The 23,155-nt window shown below is 46.6% G+C and overlaps 1 protein-coding gene across 2 annotated transcripts in view; it reads right to left on the reverse strand.

Annotated features, from left to right (window-relative positions):
* LOC143988319 (glutathione S-transferase 3-like) overlaps positions 1–22,700 on the reverse strand; it is a 48,986-nt gene extending 26,286 nt beyond the window's left edge. Inside the window, exons 1-4 of one of the 2 annotated variants that reach the window (XM_077487785.1) lie at positions 22,557–22,700; positions 5,149–5,245; positions 3,722–3,773; positions 2,692–2,824 (exon numbers count right to left, since the gene is read on the reverse strand). In XM_077487785.1, the coding sequence (XP_077343911.1) occupies positions 2,692–2,824; positions 3,722–3,773; positions 5,149–5,235 (272 nt within the window). In that variant the 5' untranslated portion in view covers positions 5,236–5,245; positions 22,557–22,700. Of the gene's footprint in view, positions 1–2,691; positions 2,825–3,721; positions 3,774–5,148; positions 5,246–21,029; positions 21,052–22,556 lie in introns of those variants that run through there. The other variant, XM_077487784.1, reaches the window with a different exon arrangement.
* Positions 22,701–23,155: the final 455 nt, after the last annotated feature.

Consider the following 23,155-nt stretch of genomic DNA (forward strand, 5'->3'; position numbering starts at 1 on the left):
GCGCTACAGTGTATACTTAACGAAAATGTGTGATGCAGCAATTCTAATATATACCCAAAGTGAAATATACATATAAAAACAAAGAAAAAGAAGAGAACTGCGCAATCCCTAATACTTCTATTAGGATGTAAACCACTCTACCTTAAAGAAGTGTATCTTGTGATCTATTATTCTAACACACCAAACTAATGACTAAATAAACCATAAGGCATTACTTATAACTAAATACAGTAAACATATATATTGCCCCTCATAGGTTATGAACCAAAAGGAAAAAATGTACAATTCTAAGTCAGCGATTCAAAAACAAGAAACATATAAAGTAGAATCAAACAGTACTGAAAATGTATGTGATAACATAAAATCCATTAAAAGTCCAACTGGAGAAACACCCTGTGTAGAAAGGATCTATTCAATCGTAAAACTTTCCAATCAACGTGAAGTAAAACCAGGTGCACCTCCACCAGACAAGTAATAATAGCCCCTTACCAGACGTCCCGGTAGGGAGCGCTTAATCACAAAATGGGTCTGAAGATGGATCAAACTTGAGCCCTCCAAATGGAACACTTTTACGTAGGACAGGTATATATATATATATATATATATATATATATATATATACACACACACACACACACAGGTATATATATATATATATATATATATATATATATATATATATATATATATATATATATATACACACACACACACACACACACAACCCTGGCAAACAGATGACACTAAACTTCTCAAAAAGCGTAGTCGCGCTCTTGAGCGTCTGTGGTACAAGTCTCTCAAAGACTTCAACCAATACAATTCTGCCCTCCAGAAATACTATTCTTTCCTCCACGCTGCCAAGCAGACCTTTTTTACAACTCTTATTAAAACCTTCTCATCCAGTCCCAGGAAACTTTTCTCTACCTTCATCCTCCACAGCCTCCCCCCACTGACTCACTCACTGCCCACGAGATTGCTAATCACTTCAAAACCAAGATTGATACAATCCGCGATGAAACCTCCACTCTACAGGTATCTCCCCCAGTTAAGACCCCATATCCACAAATACAATTGACATGCCCTTATTCAAATGTGCTATGGCAGACGAAGTTGTTAAGCTCCTTTCTAACGCCCACCTTACCATCTGCCCCCTGGACTCTATTCCCGCTCAAAAAATACGGTTGCCCTCTGACTATCCTACACTCTTTAACCCAAATCTTCAATCTCTCCCTCACCTCTGGCATTTTCCCCAATGCTCTAAAACATGCACTTGTCACCCCATACTTAAAAAGCCATCCTTGGACCCTACCAATCTTAACAACCTATGCTCTATCTCCTTGCTCCCCTTTTCCTCTAAACTCCTTGAGCGCCTGGTTTAAAACCAACTGTGTGACCACCTCATTAAGAATAACCTTCTTGATCCCCTTCAATCTGGATTTCGCCCTCAACACTCCCCAGGACCTGCTCTTTTAAAACTCACAAATGACTTACTAACTGCAAAAACCAATGGACACTATTCTGTACTCCTACTTCTGGATCTTTCAGCTGCCTTTGACACAGTTGACCACCCCCTCCTCCTTAAAAAACTTTACACCCTTGGTCTCCGTGACTGTGTTATTCAGTGGATCTCATCCTACCTATCCCAACGCACCTCCACTCCTCTCCCCTTCTCCGTCGGGGTTCCCCAAGGTTCTGTTCTTGGACCTCTTATTTTTAATCTACACCTCTGCCCTGGGTCAGCTGATAGCCTCTCATGGCTTTCAATATTATTTCTACGCTGACGACACACAAATCTATCTGTTCACCCCTCAACTCACTCCATCAGTCTCCTCGCGCATTACTAACTTGCTAACAGACATATCTGTATGGATGTCACAACACTTCCTCAAACACAATTTGTCCAAAACCGAGCTTATAATATTTCCTCCCCCATGTGCCTCTTCCCCTGACTTCTCTGTCAAGAGCAATAGCACAACCATCCACCCATCCCCACATGCCAAGGTTCTAGGTGTTATCCCGGATTCAGAACTCTCCTTTCAGCCCCATATCCAATCACTTTCCAAAGCTTGCCACCTCAACCGCCGCAACATCTCCAAGCTATGTCCCTTTCTAACCAAGGAAACCACAAATCTCCTGATTCACTCCCTGGTTATCTCTCACCTTGACTAATGCAACTCCCTCCTCCATCCACAGCTCTGCCCCCAGCTACATCACTAGCCTAGTCTCAAAATACCAACCTAATCACCCTCTTCGTTGCTCCCAAGACCTCCTGCTCTCTAGCTCCCTCATCACCACCTCCCATATCCGCCTCCAGGACTTCTCCCGAACCTCGACCATCCTCTGGATTTCGCTACCCCAATCTGTCAGACTGTCTCCAAATGTATCCACTTTTAGGCAAACTTTCCTCTTCAGAGAATCCTATCCTGCCTCAATCTAACAACTGCACTATTTTCTCCATTAGCTCACCCCCCACAGCTATTACCCTTTTGTATAACTTGACACTCCCTTCTAAATTGTGAGCTCTAACGAGCAGGGCCCTCCGATTCCCCCCTGTATTGAATTGTATTGTAATTGCACTGTCTACCCTAATGTTGTAAAGCACTGCATAAATTGCTGGCGCTATATAAATCCTGTATAATAATAATAATAATAATAAATATATAGAGAGGAATATTTTCACTGAATACTTACAGTGCTCTTTCTTTTAGGTCCTTTCCATATAGGTTGTATTTTCCAGCTATATAGTTCTGGATGGCTTTTGTTGATATTATTTTCATGCCATCAATTTCCAACATTGGGATTTGCTGAAACATCAAATCTCCAGCTAGAGTGAAAAAAAACAAATGTTGCCTGAGTAAATAAAGGTCACTTCCAAGCTGCGAAAAAGTTAATCATGAGAACAATCTCGCAGGAACTAACACAGAATACAGATCTATGAACCTGTACAGAGGCTCAGGTTTTGTATTATAGGCTGTAAGGCTGGTGCAAGGATTTTCGTCTACTTAGGCAAAGGTGCATTTTGGAGAAGAATGCCATCCGCGACGCCTGCAACACTACATTTTGTAAGATATAATGATCAGGGCCCTCTAAGTCTAATGCCGCGTACACACGACAGGACTTAAGTCCGGCAGACTTTTGACGGAGTTCTGACAGAGTTCTGACGGACTTTCCGAATGAACGGACTTGGCCACACACAATCACACCAAAGTCCGACGGATTCGAACGTGATGACGTATGACTGGACTAGAATAAAAAAGTTCATAGCCAGTAGCCAATAGCTGCCCTAGCGTCGGTTTTAGTCCGTCAGACTAGCACCCACACGAGCGGATTTCTGGGTCCGGCAGAGTTCTGTCGGAAAAATTTGAAACATGTTCCATTTCTAAAGTCTGTCAGACTTTTGCAAATCAAAAGTCCGCTGCAGCCCACACACGTTCGAATAGTCTGCCGGAATCATTCCGTCAGACTTTTGATGTTAAAAAGTCTGGTCGTGTGTACGGGGCATAACTGTATTCAAATTGTACTGTCTGCCATTATGATGTGAAGCACTGCTTAAACTGTGGGTGCTATATAAACCCGGTATTATAATAATAATTTTAATAATGTAAAAAAAAAACAAATGTAGAGTACAAATTAACAAGCACATGGTACAGAACAGCCCAACCAAGCCAAAGACTTGCTTGAGAAATCAGCATGGACAGGATAAATAGTAACAAATACGTACCTTTAAGCAACTGGTCATATTGCTCCTTTGTATCAATAAAATCCTCTGTAAACTGTCAAGATAAAATGAATAAATAAATAATTGGCATCAGGCATTCAAACATTCATGTGTGCTAGAATTTTTTTTTTTTGTATTTACTTAAAACCAGCATCTGTAAGGTAAATTGGAGAACCAAACTCTTGGCCTAATGGCGGCCACAGACAGGACAGTTGCAAGGCAGGCTGCATGCATGTATGAGCAATCATCTCCTGAAATCTGTGGCCAGTTTTAGGTCAATACCAATCTTACACCAGGCCTTCTCATCATTAAATGTAAAAACAATAAATGAATAATCAGGTACATGATACATTTTATTTTATAAATTAAGCTTAAAAAAAATTAAATAAATGCAAGAGGTATGTGTATTTTTACTTTAAGTGATAATTTATCACTTTTAATCACATTTATCAGCAGCTGATTTAATTGCTGAGTATGCAGCATCTTTATTTTTTAATCCTGTTCCAGTTTAAAAAATGAATAAAAAAATTCACCCTGCAAGGCAATATCATAATGTGCTTCAATTCATCGGCATGGTGTGCTGCTCCTTCAGAGCGCAGGCGCCAGTGACATCACAGGTTGCTGCTCCATGCATGTTTAGGAGATACATTGATTTTACCTACAGGAACAGAAATTACTTTACTACCACTTTAAGCTGGTGCAATGACTGGTGCCTGTTACCTGTTTTAGGGTAGCTCCTTTCTCTTGTAGCATCCTATAGAGCAGGGATATGCAATTAGTAGACCTCCAGCTGTTGCAAAAAAAATCCCATTATGCCTCTGCTTTTGGGTGTCATGCTTGTGGCTGTCAGAGTCTTGCTATGCCTCATGGGACTTGTAGTTCTGCAACAGTTGGAGGTCTGCCAATTGCATATCCCTGCTATAGAGACTAGTCCCTTCCCTGCAGGGACTAGTTTCGTCAATCTACATTGTGTGCCTCAATATAAAACAATTAACCCTATAGCCTAGGTTTGCAAGGCACACTCCTGCTCCTCACTTTTCTAAAACAAAAGACTGATTCAAGACTGCACTGTCCACTCTTTCCTGTGAAGTTCAAAGAAGCAGCACTGAGAGCAGGATCCAACAGCATTTAATTACATGGGAGCACTGTTGCATCCAGGAGTACTGTCAGCTCAGCCTGGGGTGAGGATGCACTCCCAGGGGTTGAATCTTTGACAACTTGGCCATTACAGGAAGTGGGTTGGAAGAAGGGTGTCACACAACCCTCAAGAGAAACTGTGCTAAAGTTGGGAGTCTGTAGAGAAGAGTAGTGGAGAGGAGCGGAGTATTAAAAAAAAAAAAAAAAAAGAGCTTTCATTGTATTTCTTACACTAATGGCTTATTTTTTTTTATATTTTTTTTAGGAGGAATTGCACTTGCACTTATACTAACCTTAACACCAGCTGTAGCAAGCAGCCAGCGGATACACTCTGCTCTACCCCTTCCATTGAAGTAGTGAAGCACTGGTTTGTCACACATGGTTACAGGCCTAAAAAAATAAAACAATTTGTGAAGATTATAGGATATCCATGTGATGCAAAATCTCGATGGAATTACAGCGAATGTATAGTGTTTTCATTTGGATTAACGTGTAAAAGAGATATCTGTTGAAGTTAAAAAAATAATTATATACACATAGGAACAGTCATATTTGTTAATTTCATACTCAGGTTCTGTTCACTGCTTGGCAGCATTACACAATGACTGTACTTTACTGCTCCTTCTCACAACGCAAGATACATACATACTAAAAGGTGGACAGTGTCAGTAGTTTATTATTTTCTTACAATATTTTTTATTAACAATTCCTTTAGGAGTCCCACTGGAGGCTTTGGGGAAATATCAAGGGTATAAAACAGACCCCTCATGTCTCACTTTTGCAACAGAGACCACTTCCTTATTGTAGGAAGTCTATGGACCGCCTTATTTTGAAGTGGTTATGTCAGGGTGACGCCTGCAGCTACAGGCAGCATCCTGGTTTTCTTTTCAGTGATTCCCTCTTATATAAAAGCCATCCTAGGGGCTGATTATCTGCTGGATTGCTTTTACAGGCAGCGGGAGGGGACATCACCCCCATCGGCCCCAATCCAGGATCTCCCTGTGTGATTGGCGAGCCCAGGATCCCATTCGGTGCTTTCACCGGGTTATCACAGAGCCAGCTGTGGACCAGATGGTCCCCAGCCATCTCTATGCTCCTGGGGGGTCGGAAGCGACCTGATGTCACATCCAGTTTTGGCAGAAGTGAACACTACCATTAGTTTCTGAAAAGCAGAGAATATTTTTTTTTTTACCTCATGCTTTCCAGGGTAGAGGGGAGATTTGGCGTCTTATACCCCAGATCTCTCAATAAAGAAGACCTAACATTCCTTATTTCTATCAAAAGGGATGTGTGTGAGGGAAATTCACCTTAGACCACACTCTGGATCAAGTTAAGAAGTTTTCTTTGACGTACAAGGAGACAAGTTACAACAAAAGGACAGATATTTGCCCATTGGTTCTGATATGACCCGTGCAATAGGGCAGCATATATAGAGTTCAGCCTTATGGGCTCCTATCTGACTTGTCTGTCTAACAATTGTAAAACTTGCATTTATATACCTTTACAAGCCTTATCTTAGCCATCTCCCCTAGATATGATTGGTTGCTAAAATCTACGTCAATGTAACTAACCATAAAATCGGACACTTCTACACTTGTCATACAACCAGACAAACTTATTAATTCCCAGAATTCCTACATGTTTATTAAAATGATTTTATAACTTTTTGTCTATGGCTTTACCCATTAAAATACTTGTATAGAGACAATATGGCACCAGGCATGTTAAATCAAACCCTCCTTGTCCTGATAAGACTTCACCAACTTCAAGGATAACAGATTTACGACTTTGGGAGAATGAACTTTCAATAAGCCCACCTTATGTGTTAAATGTCTCACTATTAGTGATGGCCGAACGGTTCGCCCGGCGGTCGTTTCGCGGCGAATTTCCGACATTCGCGGTCCGCACGTTCGAACGCCTTTTTCCGTCGTTCGCCGCGGCGGACTTACGTGTTTAATGTATACAAGAACTTTAACCTTTGGTGACACGTTTATCATGTGATACAGGACAGCCAATTGAGACATGACAGCACATGGACACTTGTACATTCCCCCTAACCTATAAATACACCCGATCCGGTGGCCATTTTACATTCTTTCTTCTGTTAAGATAGGGACAGGTTCCTGTGTGGAGTAGGGAGAGATAAACCACTAGCTATTTGGTACACAAAAGTTCTTTTCAGGACTGGTATAGGTGTTAGGTGTTGATAGGTTTGCTGTGCTGCTGATTCTTGCAGCAGCCTGAGTGTCTTTTGTTAGTTTAGAGAAAGGGAAAGGACGGTGTATGCTACAGGGACAGCCAGATTAGTCTTTCATCATCATCATCATCATCATCATCATTAGCTGTTACTATCAAGGTCCACAAAAGAGCTGTTCCAGTAACCACTAATCGTTCTCTTTTTTTGCCAATTTGTATAGGGACAGGAAGGAAGCAGTGTTGTCAGGCAGTGAGGGTAATTTTAAAGACTTGCTGTTATTATTAGTTCCACAAAGGTTCTTTTCAGGACTGGTATCAGTGGTACAGTAATAGGCTTGTACATGTATAATATTCTTTCTTCCAAATATAGAAAGGATATTATACTTGACTGCTGCCCTTCTGCTGCAGTCTGCTAAACATTCACAACTCACTTGTTCCACAAAAGTTCTTATAAGGACTGGTAACTTGGTATAGGGTGCTACGGTACATAGGCTTGAGTGCGGTACAGTCTGCTGTTCTGTAAGGACCGCTATCGGTCCACAATAGATAGGGTTGACGTGCACCACTGCTGACCGCTGCCCTATACTGCAGCAGTCCTTCAGCGGTATAGGGACTGACGTACAGTCTGCTAATCACTAACACACAACCTGCTTGTTCCACAAAAGTTCTTATAAGGACTGGTAACTTGGTATAGGGTGCTACGGTACATAGGCTTGAGTGCGGTACAGTCTGCTGTTCTGTAAGGACCGCTATCGGTCCACAATAGATAGGGTTGACGTGCACCACTGCTGACCGCTGCCCTATACTGCAGCAGTCCTTCAGCGGTATAGGGACTGACGTACAGTCTGCTAAACACTAATACACAACCTGCTTGGTCCACAAAAGTTCTTATAAGGACTGGTAACTTGGTATAGGGTGCTACGGTACATAGGCTTGAGTGCGGTACAGTCTGCTGTTCTGTAAGGACCGCTATCGGTCCACAATAGATAGGGTTGACGTGCACCACTGCTGACCGCTGCCCTATACTGCAGCAGTCCTTCAGCGGTATAGGGACTGACGTACAGTCTGCTAAACACTAATACACAACCTGCTTGGTCCACAAAAGTTCTTATAAGGACTGGTAACTTGGTATAGGGTGCTACGGTACATAGGCTTGAGTGCGGTACAGTCTGCTGTTCTGTAAGGACCGCTATCGGTCCACAATAGATAGGGTTGACGTGCACCACTGCTGACCGCTCACCTATACTGCAGCAGTCCTTCAGCGGTATAGGGACTGACGTACAGTCTGCTAATCACTAACACACAACCTGCTTGTTCCACAAAAGTTCTTATAAGGACTGGTAACTTGGTATAGGGTGCTACGGTACATAGGCTTGAGTGCGGTACAGTCTGCTGTTCTGTAAGGACCGCTATCGGTCCACAATAGATAGGGTTGACGTGCACCACTGCTGACCGCTGCCCTATACTGCAGCAGTCCTTCAGCGGTATAGGGACTGACGTACAGTCTGCTAAACACTAACACACAACCTGCTTGGTCCACAAAAGTTCTTATAAGGACTGGTAACTTGGTATAGGGTGCTACGGTACATAGGCTTGAGTGCGGTACAGTCTGCTGTTCTGTAAGGACCGCTATCGGTCCACAATAGATAGGGTTGACGTGCACCACTGCTGACCGCTGCCCTATACTGCAGCAGTCCTTCAGCGGTATAGGGACTGACGTACAGTCTGCTAAACACTAATACACAACCTGCTTGGTCCACAAAAGTTCTTATAAGGACTGGTAACTTGGTATAGGGTGCTACGGTACATAGGCTTGAGTGCGGTACAGTCTGCTGTTCTGTAAGGACCGCTATCGGTCCACAATAGATAGGGTTGACGTGCACCACTGCTGACCGCTCACCTATACTGCAGCAGTCCTTCAGCGGTATAGGGACTGACGTACAGTCTGCTAATCACTAACACACAACCTGCTTGTTCCACAAAAGTTCTTATAAGGACTGGTAACTTGGTATAGGGTGCTACGGTACATAGGCTTGAGTGCGGTACAGTCTGCTGTTCTGTAAGGACCGCTATCGGTCCACAATAGATAGGGTTGACGTGCACCACTGCTGACCGCTGCCCTATACTGCAGCAGTCCTTCAGCGGTATAGGGACTGACGTACAGTCTGCTAAACACTAATACACAACCTGCTTGGTCCACAAAAGTTCTTATAAGGACTGGTAACTTGGTATAGGGTGCTACGGTACATAGGCTTGAGTGCGGTACAGTCTGCTGTTCTGTAAGGACCGCTATCGGTCCACAATAGATAGGGTTGACGTGCACCACTGCTGACCGCTGCCCTATACTGCAGCAGTCCTTCAGCGGTATAGGGACTGACGTACAGTCTGCTAAACACTAATACACAACCTGCTTGGTCCACAAAAGTTCTTATAAGGACTGGTAACTTGGTATAGGGTGCTACGGTACATAGGCTTGAGTGCGGTACAGTCTGCTGTTCTGTAAGGACCGCTATAGGTCCACAATAGATAGGGTTGACGTGCACCACTGCTGACCGCTCACCTATACTGCAGCAGTCCTTCAGCGGTATAGGGACTAAGAGTTTTGTCACAGGGTCATTTAAAAAATGACATGCAGAGGAAGAGGCAGGCCCTTCCGCAGGGGTGGTAGGGGTAGGGCAGGAGCAACAGGCTTGAGCCAAAGTGGGAAGTTGCAGAAGGTGCGTTCAATTACTTTAAAGGATGCACCAGACTTGGTTGAGTGGCTCGCTCAGCCTTACTCTTCTGCACCCTCCTCATCCTCTCGATCTGCACCCTCTTCTTCACTCTCTGCTATGTGCACCCCCAAAGACACTACCACCAACAACACGACCACCACCACCACCACCACATACCTTCCGCTTGAGTCACTGGAATTATTTTCCGATCCATATCAAGAGGACATTTCTGATGCGCAGCCACTCTTGGTATTGGATCAGGAAGAGGAGGTAGCAACAAGCGCTACTCAGCAGTCTGACGCCAGTACCCAGATCAGCCCAAGGAGGAGGTTGGTCCCCGGTGTTGCTGCCTACTCTACTTATAGCGGTGGGGAAGGTGACGTTGATGATGACGTGTCTAGTGATGTCACGTGGGTGCCCACAAGAGAGGAAGAGGAGGGGAGTTCAGAGGGAGATATGGACCAGCAGATAGGGAGGAGAAGCAGCAATGACTTACATTGCACAGCAGGGACAAAGCAGACTGCAAATGTATCAGGAGCGAGTCATCGACCATGTACGGTCACATCTGGCGCTCCCAGGACACCGGCACATGGCTCCGCAGTGTGGGCTTTTTTTAACGTGTCCGCTGCTGACAATAGCGTTGCCATCTGCAATCTTTGCAGTCAACGCGTTAGTCGCGGTAAGCCCAATACTCACCTAGGGACGACCGCCTTAAGAAGGCACATGAGCAGCCATCACCGAGCCCAGTGGGAGCAACGGAACACACAAAGCCACACTGCAGGCTCTCACCGTCCAGCCTCGTCTTCTACTTCTCCTTCTCCTCTCTCCTCACAATTGTCCTCCACTCCACCTTCCATCACGCCAAGCTCACATTTTTCTGCAAAAAGGCAGGCTTCCGTGGGCCTAATGTTTGAGCGTAAAAAAATGATGACGCCGGATAACCCTCTTGCCCAACGGTTGGCGGCTGGCTTGTCAGAACTCATAGCCCGCCAACTACTGCCATATAAACTGGTGGACTCGGAGGCCTTTCGCAAATTTGTGGCCATTGGAACACCACAATGGAAGGTCCCAGGAAGGAAGTATTTCTCAGAGAAGGGCATCCCAGAGCTATATGGCCATGTTCAGCGGCAAGTGAATGTATCTCTGGCACACAGTGTCGGTGCCAAGATACATCTGACCACAGACACGTGGTCTAGCAAACACGGGCAGGGAAGGTATATCAGTTTTACTGCCCACTGGGTGAACCTTCTGACGGCCGTCAAGCATGTAACCCGTGGCACCCGTGTAGATTTGGTTTTACCGCCACGGATTGCATGCAGGCCTGACTCTTCTTCTCCTCCTCCTACTCCATCCTCCTCCCTCTCCTCCTCAGCTGCCTCCTCCTTTTCCGCTGCTAGCGTCTCTTCCACTGCACCGCCCAAGCTCCCCAGAACCTATTCCACATGCCAGGTGAGACGTTGCCATGCCGTGCTGCGTCTGTTGTGCCTGGAAGCAAAGAGCCACACTGGCCCGGCACTCCTTTCAGCTTTGCGTTCACAGGCAGATGAGTGGCTAACACCGCTCAATTTGACAGTTGGTAAAGTGGTGTGTGACAACGGTGCCAATCTGCTTAGCGCATTGAAACAGGGCAAAATCACGCACGTGCCGTGCATGGCACACGTCTTAAACTTGGTCGTGCAGCGATTCCTTGTCAAATACCCTGGGGTCCAGGACATCTTGCGGCAGGCAAGGAAAATCTCGGCCCATTTCAGAAGATCTTACACGGCCATGGCTCGCCTTGCTGACATTCAGCGGCGACACCATCTGCCGGTCAGACGTCTTATTTGCGATTGCCCGACGCGATGGAACTCAACCTTCTATATGCTTGATAGGCTGCTCCAGCAGAAACGTGCAGTTAACGTCTACCTGTATGAACTCTGCGAAAGAAACGGTTCTGGGGAGCTGGGTTTTTTTTCACCGCGCCAGTGGCTGCTCATGCGCGACACATGCAGACTTCTGCGGCCATTTGAGGAGATCACCAAACTGGTCAGTCGCAGCCATGGCGCCATCAGTGACATGGTACCTTATGCCTTCTTTCTGGAGCGTGCATTGCGTCGTGTCATTGATCAGGCTGTGGAGGAGCAGGAGCGGGAAGATGAGGAAGTCGCAATGCTGGATGAATTCCCAGGGGGGGCTACTCTATCTGAGACAAGTCAACAACAGGAGTCTGATGAGGAGTCAGAGGAGGATGGTGCCGGGGCGGATGAGCAGGAGCAAGAAGAGCATGCTTTAAACCTTTCTGGGATCCCTGTTGTGCGAGGATGGGGAGAGGAGAATGAAGAGGACGACATTATCCTGGATGATGAGCAGGAGCCAGGCCACCACACCGCTTCCACTTTAGTGCAAATGGGGGCCTTCATGCTCCAGTGTTTTAATAGGGACCCCCGTATAAAAAGCATGAGGGTCAAGGACCAGTACTGGGTGGCAACGTACTTAGACCCCCGGTACAAACACAAAATGGCGGAAATGTTACCGCCGTCGCAGAGGGCTGTCAGAATGCAGCACTTCCAGGCCTTGCTTCGAGAAATGCTGCATTCTGCTTTTGCGTGCGCTGGCAGAGGAGCAATTCCCACTCCCAGAGAAGGATTTGCGGGTACCAATCCAACAGCGCCTGCAAGAAGAGGCCGGTTTGAAGATGTGTTGGTGACTTCGGATATGAGGTCATTCTTTCAGCCGACCCATCGACAGGTGTCATCCGGATCCAGCATCAGGGAACGCCTAGACCGTCAGGTGTCCGACTACATTGGGTTAACGGCCGATGTGGACGCTCTGAGGAGTGATGAACCCCTAGACTACTGGGTGGGCAGGCTTGACCTCTGGCCAGAGCTTGCCCAATTTGCAATCGAACTGTTGGCTTGCCCCTCATCCAGTGTCCTGTCCGAAAGGACGTTCAGCGCAGCAGGGGGGATTGTGACCGATAAGCGTACTCGCCTAGCTCACCACAGTGTTAACTACCTCACATTTCTAAAAATGAATGAGGCATGGATCTCGGAGGAATTCAACACATGTGATCAGTAGACCATGTATATGTCTATAAACAATTTTTGGAATCAAGCACACAGACCTTCTTAATTCATTTGGCTCACTTCCCTGACCCAAAAAAGCACACCGTACTATATGCCCCTACCCTCCTCTTTGAAGAGGTTGAGCGGTGTCATATTTCTACTGGGGCTGCTTATTATGAGGGGTTCCCACCATCCCTGTGCTGTGCTGACTTCCTCCTGGGTGTTCTTATTATGAGGGGCTCCCACCATCCCTGTGCTGTGCTGACTTCCTCCTGGGGGTTCTTATTATGAGGGGATCACACCATCCCTGTGCTGTGCTGACTTCCTCCTGGGGCTGCTTACGGTGCTGCTGTCAGCGCTGTATGTCACGGAGCTGCTGTCAGCGCTGTATGTCACGGAGCTGCTGTCAGCGCTGTATGTCACGGAGCTGCTGTCAGCGCTGTATGTCACGGAGCTGCTGTCAGCGCTGTATGTCACGGAGCTGCTGTCAGCGCTGTATGTCACGGAGCTGCTGTCAGCGCTGTATGTCACGGAGCTGCTGTCAGCGCTGTATGTCACGGAGCTGCTGTCAGCGCTGTATGTCACGGAGCTGCTGTCAGCGCTGTATGTCACGGAGCTGCTGTCAGCGCTGTATGTCACGGAGCTGCTGTCAGCGCTGTATGTCACGGTGCTGCTGTCAGCGCTGTATGTCACGGAGCTGCTGTCAGCGCTGTATGTCACGGAGCTGCTGTCAGTGCTGTATGTCACGGAGCTGCTGTCAGCGCTGTATGTCACGGAGCTGCTGTCAGCGCTGTATGTCACGGAGCTGCTGTCAGCGCTGTATGTCACGGTGCTGCTGTCAGCGCTGTATGTCACGGAGCTGCTGTCAGCGCTGTATGTCACGGAGCTGCTGTCAGCGCTGTATGTCACGGAGCTGCTGTCAGCGCTGTATGTCACGGAGCTGCTGTCAGCGCTGTATGTCACGGAGCTGCTGTCAGCGCTGTATGTCACGGTGCTGATGTCAGTGCTCTGTATTACGGTGCTGCTGTCAGTGCTCTGTATCTCCTGCACCCTCTTGTTTGCCTACCCTGGTCCCTGACCTTCCCTCTCCTCCATTGCCTTCATTAGCTCCATAGTCCTGAATTGTCAGAACAATTTCCCAAATAAAAAAAAAATGCTTGTAGTTATCGATCCCAAATTCACCTCATACATGTATTATGCTATTGTCCAGGTGGTGGGACTACGTGCTACCCCCTAATAATTACCCCGTGGCCGCAAATTCGACCTAAAGGTTTGCGAAATTCGCCTCCCATTGAAGTCAATGGAGCCCGCGGCGAACGGTCGTTTTCGCGAACGTTTGTGTCCGTTCGCGTTTCGCGTTCGCGAAACGTCCCGTCGGAAGTTCGTCCATCACTACTCACTATTAGGGATGAGCCGAACACCCCCCGGTTCGGTTCGCACCAGAACTTTCGAATGGACCCCAAATTCGAACGAACGTTAGAACCCCATTGAAGTCTATGGGACTCGAATGTTCGAAATGAAAAGTGCTAATTTTAACGGCTAATATGCAAGATACTGTCCTAAAAAGGGTTTGGGGACCTGGCTCCTGCCCCAGGGGACATGGGTCAATGCATAAAATGTTTTTAAAAATGGCCGTTTTGGCGGAAGCACTGATTTTAATGACGATTAAAGTGAAAAAAAAAGTGAAATATTCCTTTAAATATGGTGCCTGGGGGGTGTCTGTAGTATGCCTGTGAAGTGCCACGTGTTTCCCGTGTTTAGAACAGTCCCTGCACAAAATGACATTAAACGGAAATAACACCATTTAAAACTGCTTGTGGTTTTAATGTTATATCTGGTTCCTGCAATATGGTTGAAAATCATTGAGAAAAATGGCATGGGTAGCCCTCCCTGCCCATTACCAGCCTATTTGGGTCTTGTACGCATATTAAGGGGAACCCTGTACCCATATTAAAAAAAGGAAATGCGTGTGGCCCCCAGGCCCTATATACTCAGAACAGCAGTATACAGGCGGTGCAAACAAGACAGGGACTGTGTAGGTTTGTTTTGTTAAGTTGAATCTGTTTGTAATTTTCAACTGGTACATTTTTAAAGTGTAGCTCCAGTCAAAAAAACGATTTTTAAGCTTTTTGGAAAACATAGGGAAGGGTTATCACCCCTGTATAATTTGTTTTGTCGTCCATTTTTTTTCATCTCACTTGCTGTTGTCTCCTTCCGTTTGCAAGTAGGAGATGTTTGTACGTTGGATGTTTGAAAGTAGGGGCCTGCCCTATATGCTCTGCAGAAATGGCGGAACAAGGTGTTGGTTTTGCCACAACATTGTAAGCCCTCAAAGTGACTCTTGGTGGGCGCTGGAGCGCCCTGCTGTGAACGATTATATCAAGAATTGTAATTACATGTCATTGTTGAACAGTGGTAGAAAAATTGACCTTTGGTGGTTGTGGTGCTGGTGCCACAACACTATAAGTCCTCACCGTTACTCTGGGTGGGCACAGGAAGGGGCCCTCCTGTGAAATATTATATCAAGAATTGTAATTACATGTCCCTGTTAAACAGGGGCAGAAAAATTTGGCCTTAGGCACTGCTGCTGGTGCCACCACACTGCAACCTCTTCCATATACTCTAGTTTTATTGCAGGAATTAGCCCTGCTGCAAAGCATTGCATCAAAAATTGTACTTAAACGCCCCTGTTAAACAGGGGCAGAAAAATTGGGCTGATGGCATCAACCAGAACCAGAAATGTTCTTCCAACATATCAGCGGAGGAGGAAGAGGATAGACAATCAACATAACAGGACAGTCACTCAGCATCAGCATAGGCAGTCTTGAAGGGATGTGGTATTTCAAAAAAAATTATTCGGTTACATCAGCTTCAGGTGCTTGGTAGCTGTGGGTGATCCAAGACTGATTCATCTTGATGAAGGTCAGTCGATCAACTGATTCGGTGGACAGGCGCACCCTGTGATCGGTAACAAAGCCACCAGCAGCACTGAAGGTGCGTTCCGAAAGAACGCTGGATGCAGGACAGGCCAGTAGCTCATTTGCATACTGTGCAAGCTCTGGCCAGTGATCCATCCTCAAGACCCAGTAAGCCAGAGGATTTTCGGTGGGAAAGGTGTCCAAGTCTGACCTTGCCCCTAGGTATTCCTGCACCATGTAAATCAGACGCTGGCGATGGGTGCTGGAACCGATCATACCTTGGGGCTGCGGACTAAAAAATTGTCTGAAAGCATCAGTCAGACGGCCACCTTCTCCACCGCTCCTTCTGACCGATGCCTCAGCAACATGTTGTCCAGGACCAGGAGTTTGTAACCTCCCAGTCTCTGGGAACGCGTTGCACAGACCTTTCTGCAAGGCCTCCCGGAGATGTCTCATCCTCTGCTCCCTCTGCGATGGCAAGATAAGGTCGGCAACCTTACCCTTGTACCGTGGATCAAGGAGAGTGGCCAGCCAGTAATGGTCCCTCTCCTTGATCTGAAGAATACGAGGATCCTTCCGCAGGCTTTGCAGGATCAGGGAGGCCATGCAGCGTAGGTTAGCTGAGGCATTCGGTCCGGAGTCCTCTGGGTCACTAAGGACAACATGATCCGCAGCTACCTCCTCCCAGCCACGTACAAGTCCACGTGTTTCTTGGGACTGTAAATCATCCCTACAAGACTGCTGCTGCTGCTGATGCTGATGCTGAGTGCCAGCCTCCACCTCCTCCTCTTCCTCCTCCTCATCCTCTTCCTGTGTGATGGGTGGCACAGCAGGAACACTGTCTGGATAAAGGGGGCCTTGAGAGGCAAGGAAGTCCTCCTCTTCCTGCCTCTGTTCTGCCTCAAGTGCCCTGTCCATTATTCCACGCAGCGTATGCTCCAAGAGGTGGACAAGAGGTACAGTGTCACTGATGCATGCACTGTCACTGCTCACCATCCTTGTGGCCTCCTCAAATGGTGACAGGACAGTGCATGCATCCCTGATCATGCCCCACTGGCGTGGTGAGAAAAAACCGAGCTCCCCTGACCCTGTCCTGGTGCTGTAGTCGCACAGGTACTCATTGATGGCCCTCTGCTGCGTGTGCAGCCGCTGCAGCATGGCCAATGTTGAGTTCCATCTGGTGGGCATATCACATATAAGGCGGTTCTTAGGGCAGGTTCAACTCCTTTTGGAGCTCAGCCAGCCGAGCACAGGCATTAAATGATCGGCGGAAATGCACACAGACTTTCCTGGCCTGCTTCAGGACATCCTGTAAGCCGGGGTACCTGCCCAAGAACCGCTGCACCACCAGGTTAAGGACGTGAGCTACACAGGGCACATGGGTCAGTTGTCCCTGTCGGGGGGCGGAGAGGAGGTTGGTGCCATTGTCACAAACCACCATTCCTGGCTTAAGCTGGCGTGGCGTCAACCACCTCTCGGCCTGCCCCTGCAGAGCTGACAAAACATCCGCCCCAGTGTGGCTCCTGTCCCTCAAACAAACCAGCGCAAGCACGGCATGGCATCGTTTTGCCTGCGTACTTGCGTAGCCCCTGGAACGCCTACGGAGCACCGCTGGTTCTGAGGACAGAGCACTGGAAGAGGCCATGGAGGAAGAAGAAGAGGAGGGGGTGGAGGAGAGAGGTGTGTCACAACCAATAGTAGCATTTTGGAGGCGTGGTGGCGGAACAGCCTCCAACACTACTGCACCTTGTCCTGCATCCTTCCCAGCTGCCAGAAGAGTGACCCAATGGGCCGTGAAAGACAGGTAACGTCCCTGTCCATGCCTGCTGGCCAATGAGTCAGCGGTAATATGCACCTTACCGCTGACCGCCCTGTCCAGCGAGGCAAGAACATTGCCTTCCACATGCCGGTAGAGAGCCGGAATCGCGTTCCGTGAGAAAAAGTGGCGTTTGGGGACCTGCCACTGAGGAACCGCACATTGTACAAACTCACGGAAGGGGGCCGAGTCTACCAACTGAAAAGGCAGCAGTTGAAGTGCTAGCAATTTAGCCAAGCTAGCATTCAACCGCTGGGCATGTGGATGGCTGGGAGTGAACTTCTTCCGCCGGTCCAGCAGCTGGGGCAGGGACATTTGCCTGCTATAATCGGACGTGGGTGTACCGCTAGCAGAGTTCCCGGAAGCACTTGGCTGTGACACACCTAATTCTAAACCTTCATTCCTCTCAGAGCAGGTTTCAGAGAGGACTGAAGGTCTAGTGGGGTTGGAGATGCCAGCTGATGAGGAGCAAGGAGAGGTCCGCTTTGTTCTTTGGTGTGGGTCTTTGAGGTATGCTTGCCAACGAGCTGCATGGCAGGTCAACATATGTCTGGTCAAGCATGTGGTGCCCAAGCGGCTGATGTTTTGGCCACGTGAGATACGCTTGAGACATATGTTGCAAATAGCAGCGGTGCGATCTGATGCACTCGTCTCAAAAAAGGCCCACACCAAAGAACTTTTAGAATAACGCGCAGAGGCAGCGCTCTGCACAGGCAGAGCTCTGCGGTGTGATTCAGTCGGTGTGCTGCCCCTAAGCTGGCCCTCGGAGGGAATCCTGCCTCGTTGTACATGTGCCTCCTCCTCCTCCTCCTCCCTCCTTCCAGGCACCCACGTGGAGTCAGTGCCCTCATCATCCCCTCCCTCTTCATCGCTGTAGCAAACCTGGCAGTATGCTGCAGCTTGTGGAACATGACTGCCAGATTGCTGTCCTTCTTGAGCATCCCCTCTCTCTGCGCTCACGCTACTGCCTTCCTCTAGCTGAGTGTCATCATCAGAGCCCACAAAACACTGGGCATCCTCCTGGAGCATGTACCCAACACTGTGCTCAAAGAGTTCAGGAGACTCCTCAGGAGGACGTGGTGGGTCTAGGGAAGGAGTCACTGATGATGACATTGAGAGGAGGGAAGACGATGCGTTGGCAGCTGCTTTGCTACTACCCTGAGACTGGGTGAGAGAGGATGAGGAGAATGAAGAGGGCTTGGTCATCCACTCTACCAAGTCGTTGGCATGTTGCGGTTCAACATGTCCAGCTGCCGAAAAGAAGGACAAGCATGTCCCATGGCCACGTGCTGGTGACAATGCACCGCGTCCACGACCAGCACTGTTGTCTCTAGACACAGAGCCTGCTTGCCCTCTTTTATCGGCTCGCGCATGTCTGCCTCTCCTTGCTGGCCTTCCAGACATGGTAATGGCCTGAAGGGAGTTGGGTAAAACAGCAGTTGGGTAGTGTATATTGTGCTGGAGGCACACAACACCCACTAACTCCTGGAGATGCCTTCGTTATAGAACACCAGAGATAAAGGGGTATATACAGATGTATACTGTGCTGGAGGCACACACAACTTCCAATAACTCCTGCAGATGGCAAGTGGGCTCAAATAGAGAACAGCTATGTAGGTGGATATAGCGGTATGTACTGGGTACAGAGCACGCAGACAGCACGCACTATCTCCTAACACTACTGACTGCAAGCTCTATTATAAAAGATAGATCACTAGCTATATAGGTGAGGTGAATATAGCGGTGTATACTGCGGTCAGGGCACGCAGACAATAACCACTACACAACAGCAAGATAGAAAATCGGCCGAAAACGATCGGTGTGTACTGTGTTGAAGGTACACAGAACACCCACTGCTTCAGACGCCAACACACTACACGAGGCCGCCGCGATGGCGGCCTTATATAGTGTGGGGCGTGCACTACACAGCCTGAGCTATGATTGGCCACAGGCATCCTGCCTGTGGCCAATCATGGCTCTCCTCGCTGCTGGCGCTGCGATTGGCCAAGCATGTGGGGTCACAGTGCATGCTTGGCCAATCATGAGCCAGAAATGCACTGCGCCATCGCAGTGCATTGTGGGCCGTGAGCGCCACACGAATTTGACGCGAACGGACCAAAATGTTTGGACTTCGCGGAACGGACGAACAGCCAATGTTCGAGTTGAACGTACGTTCGACTCGAACACGAAGCTCATCCCTACTCACTATATATTTATGTATTCATATATTGGTTCTACAAAATATACACACACAAAGCTAACTACTTTATTTCATATTGTCCAATTTATTACTATATACATACAGATCAGTGTTTACTTTTGACCCTGTCAAACTTAATTAATGTACTGTATATAACTTTCCCATATTCTACATAATTGTTTCTAAGCCACCTGTATAAGATGTTCTATCCTATCAGGCTGTAGTTCAATGGCTGTCAAAAGTTTATTTTATAATTAGTGAACTAAAAATGAACTATCTTATCTCTGTGATTTATATGCATTCTAAACAACTCTGTAACTTGAAACTATTCTACTTCTAAGCAATCTTTTGCAAGCATGCATAAATGATTATAAAATAAGCATCTAATTTCTCTAACAATGTGCTGTCATGATGCTGTAACCTTGATGGATTCTACCAATAAAGCAATTTTCCTTATCCTTGGAGTGTGGTCAATCGTTTTGTCTCCTGTATCAGTTACTCAGATCATAGACTGGACTTGCACCTGATCGTTAAAAGGTTTCCGTGTTTATTTTTTGCGCTATAAACAAAAATAGAGCGACAATTTTGAAAAAAAAAAACTAATTTTTTTTGCTATAATAAATATCCCCCAAAAATATATAAAAAAAACATTTTTTTCCCTCAGTTTAGGCCGATACATATTCTTGTTAAAAAAAAAAAAAAAAACGCAATAAGCGATTGATTGTTTTGCGCAAAATTTATAGTGTTTACAAAATAGGGGATAGTTTTATGGCATTTTTATTAATATTTTTTTTTTACTAGTAATGGCGGCGATCAGCGATTTTTATTTTGACTGCGACATTATGGTGGACACATCAGACATTTTTTACACATTTTTGGGACCATTGTCATTTATACAGCAATCAGTGCAATACAAATGCACTGATTCCTGTATAAATGATACTGGTAGTGAAGGGGTTAACCAGGGGGTGGCAGTGTAGGGGTTAAGTGTGTCCTAGGGGCGTGTTACTCACTGTGGGGGGCTGGGCTGTGTGTTAGTGAACACTGATCTCTGCTCCAATCACATGGAGCAGAGATCAGTGTCACTTGTTACTAGGCAGAATGGGGAGATGCTGTTTACATCGGCATCTCCCTGTTCAGCCTCCCCGTGAAAAAAATCGGGGGTAGCCCGTGGCGATCGAGTCCGCGGGACCTGCGACTGGACTCACGGGGGTCCCGACCGGCTCACGCACGTGCCGCCGGCGGCACACACATGATGACAGGGCAGCAAATACAAATGGACCTACCTGTACGCCAATTTGCCTGCCTGTGCCATTCTGCCTACGTACATCATCGTGCGTCGGTCGGGAAGTGGTTAATGCAGCTCCGTATTTATTTTATATCTTTGAATTTCTTTTTTTAAATACAAGTAGTACCTATTTGAATGTGACTCTGTACCATCTTGCTGTACAAAAGATCTGAGTCTGAGGAGAGAGAAGCAGCACATGGAGAGACAATCAATTGTGCTGCATGGCAGAAGCATGCTGCTAGAAGGAGAAAGCATAGTGATAGAGAGATACTCATTGATAGAGACAAACTGCTTAGTGTAGTTCTCCTTTCATTGCGCAGTCACAGGCTAAAGCCTGGTACTCACTGAGTTTTTTTTTCCGCTCAGCCCAGTGGGCTGAACATTAAAAAAAAACAAAACTGAAGAGCTCAGGAATAGCCGCTATACTATCAATCTGATGTTGGTACAGCGACCCCCCCCCCCCCCCCCCCGCTAGGACACACTGGTCAGCACTCTCAGCGTGAGTTGCCACCTCATCCCTTTAAACCCGAAAACATGAATAACACAGGTTCTGAGGCTATTTCAATGCAGATAAGGCACCAAGTAAGTTTAATTACCACCTTAATTAGACCCAGAACCTGTGTAATTCATATGTGTTCAGGTTTAAAGGGATGAGAGCACTGATTGGATGCCGATCGGCAGACCTTTGTCATGCCCCATTCGGCCAGCTTCTGTTGGACTGGCTGCCGTATACACAGGCTGAATGACTGCCGGTTTCTATTGAACCAGCCGAAGCCACTCAACATTTGGTGCATGTGTACTAGGCTTAAGGGAACGACAAGACAGGTCCTTCACATGGGCGATTAAAAATCCTGCAGATTCCTGTGGCTGGAATGCACAGGTGTGTGCGAAGAGCTGAGGCTATGCATGACTGCTGGCACAGCCACTAATGTGATGAGTGGTAGAGCAGTGTAAATCGCAGTACTGGATAGACAAATAAAATCCTTTGGCCAGGATAACAGATCCCATATATGCATTTCATCTGTGTATTTAGCTATTTGCCAGTAGTTTAGCTTTTATTCTGACATGCCTGCATTATATCCTGAGGGATAAGTTCTATTACTGTGAAAAATATTTCAACAACAAAGCAGGGTGCGCCCTAGATGAGCCATGTAGGATCATCCAGACAGAATTGCACGCTTATAACTTTGCTGTACCAGGGATATATTGCAAATGTTTTGTACTTTGAAAAGAAATAGATTAGAAGCAGTTAACATACCCATGTAGGTATACAAATGCACAATATATTATGAGAAATCAATAGAAAAATACATACATACATACATACATACATACATACACACACACACACACACACATAGTATTCCTGCTGCACACATTAATGTTTACAAGAACGGAGAAAGTAGCCCCCTATATAACAATCTATTTGGCAGAAAAGCGTGTAAAGCTGCTTTATTCACTGGTAACCTAGCAATCTGGATTTTGAAATATTTTATATATGCTTGAATTATAAATCGTAGCCTACCTTCAGACAAAGGAATGCACAGCAATTCAATGTGAAGTCTTCTGCTCAAACACGGAGTGCACAGTATTAATATATGGAGGGTGGGGTCCATCCAACCAATCCTGTTTTTCAGATTTGCGTGTTTAACCACTTCAGCCCCGGAGGATTTGGCTGCTTAACCACTTTCAGACCGGACCAATTTGCTGGTCAAAGACCAGACCACTTTTTGCGATTCGGCACTGCGTCGTTTTAACTGACAATTGCGCGGTCGTGCGACGTGGCTCCCAAACAAAATTAACGTCCTTTTTTTCCCACAAATAGAGCTTTCTTTTGGTGGTATTTGATCACCCCTGCGGTTTTTATTTTTTGCGCTATAAACAAAAATAGAGCGATAATTTTGAAAAAAACGCATTTTTACTTTTTGTAATAATAAATATCCCCCAAAAATATATAAAAAAACATTTTTTCCCTCAGTTTAGGCCGATACGTATTCTTCTACATATTTTTGGTAAAAAAAATCGCAATAAGCGATTATTGATTGGTTTGCGCAAAAGTTATAGCGTTTACAAAATAGGGATAGTTTTATAGCATTTTTATTAATAATTTTTTATTATTTTTTT

The sequence above is a fragment of the Lithobates pipiens genome, unplaced genomic scaffold, assembly GCF_037356315.1.
Source record: "Lithobates pipiens isolate NorthernLeopardFrog02 unplaced genomic scaffold, aLitPip1_a1.2 Scaffold_18, whole genome shotgun sequence".
Taxonomy (NCBI): domain Eukaryota; kingdom Metazoa; phylum Chordata; class Amphibia; order Anura; family Ranidae; genus Lithobates; species Lithobates pipiens.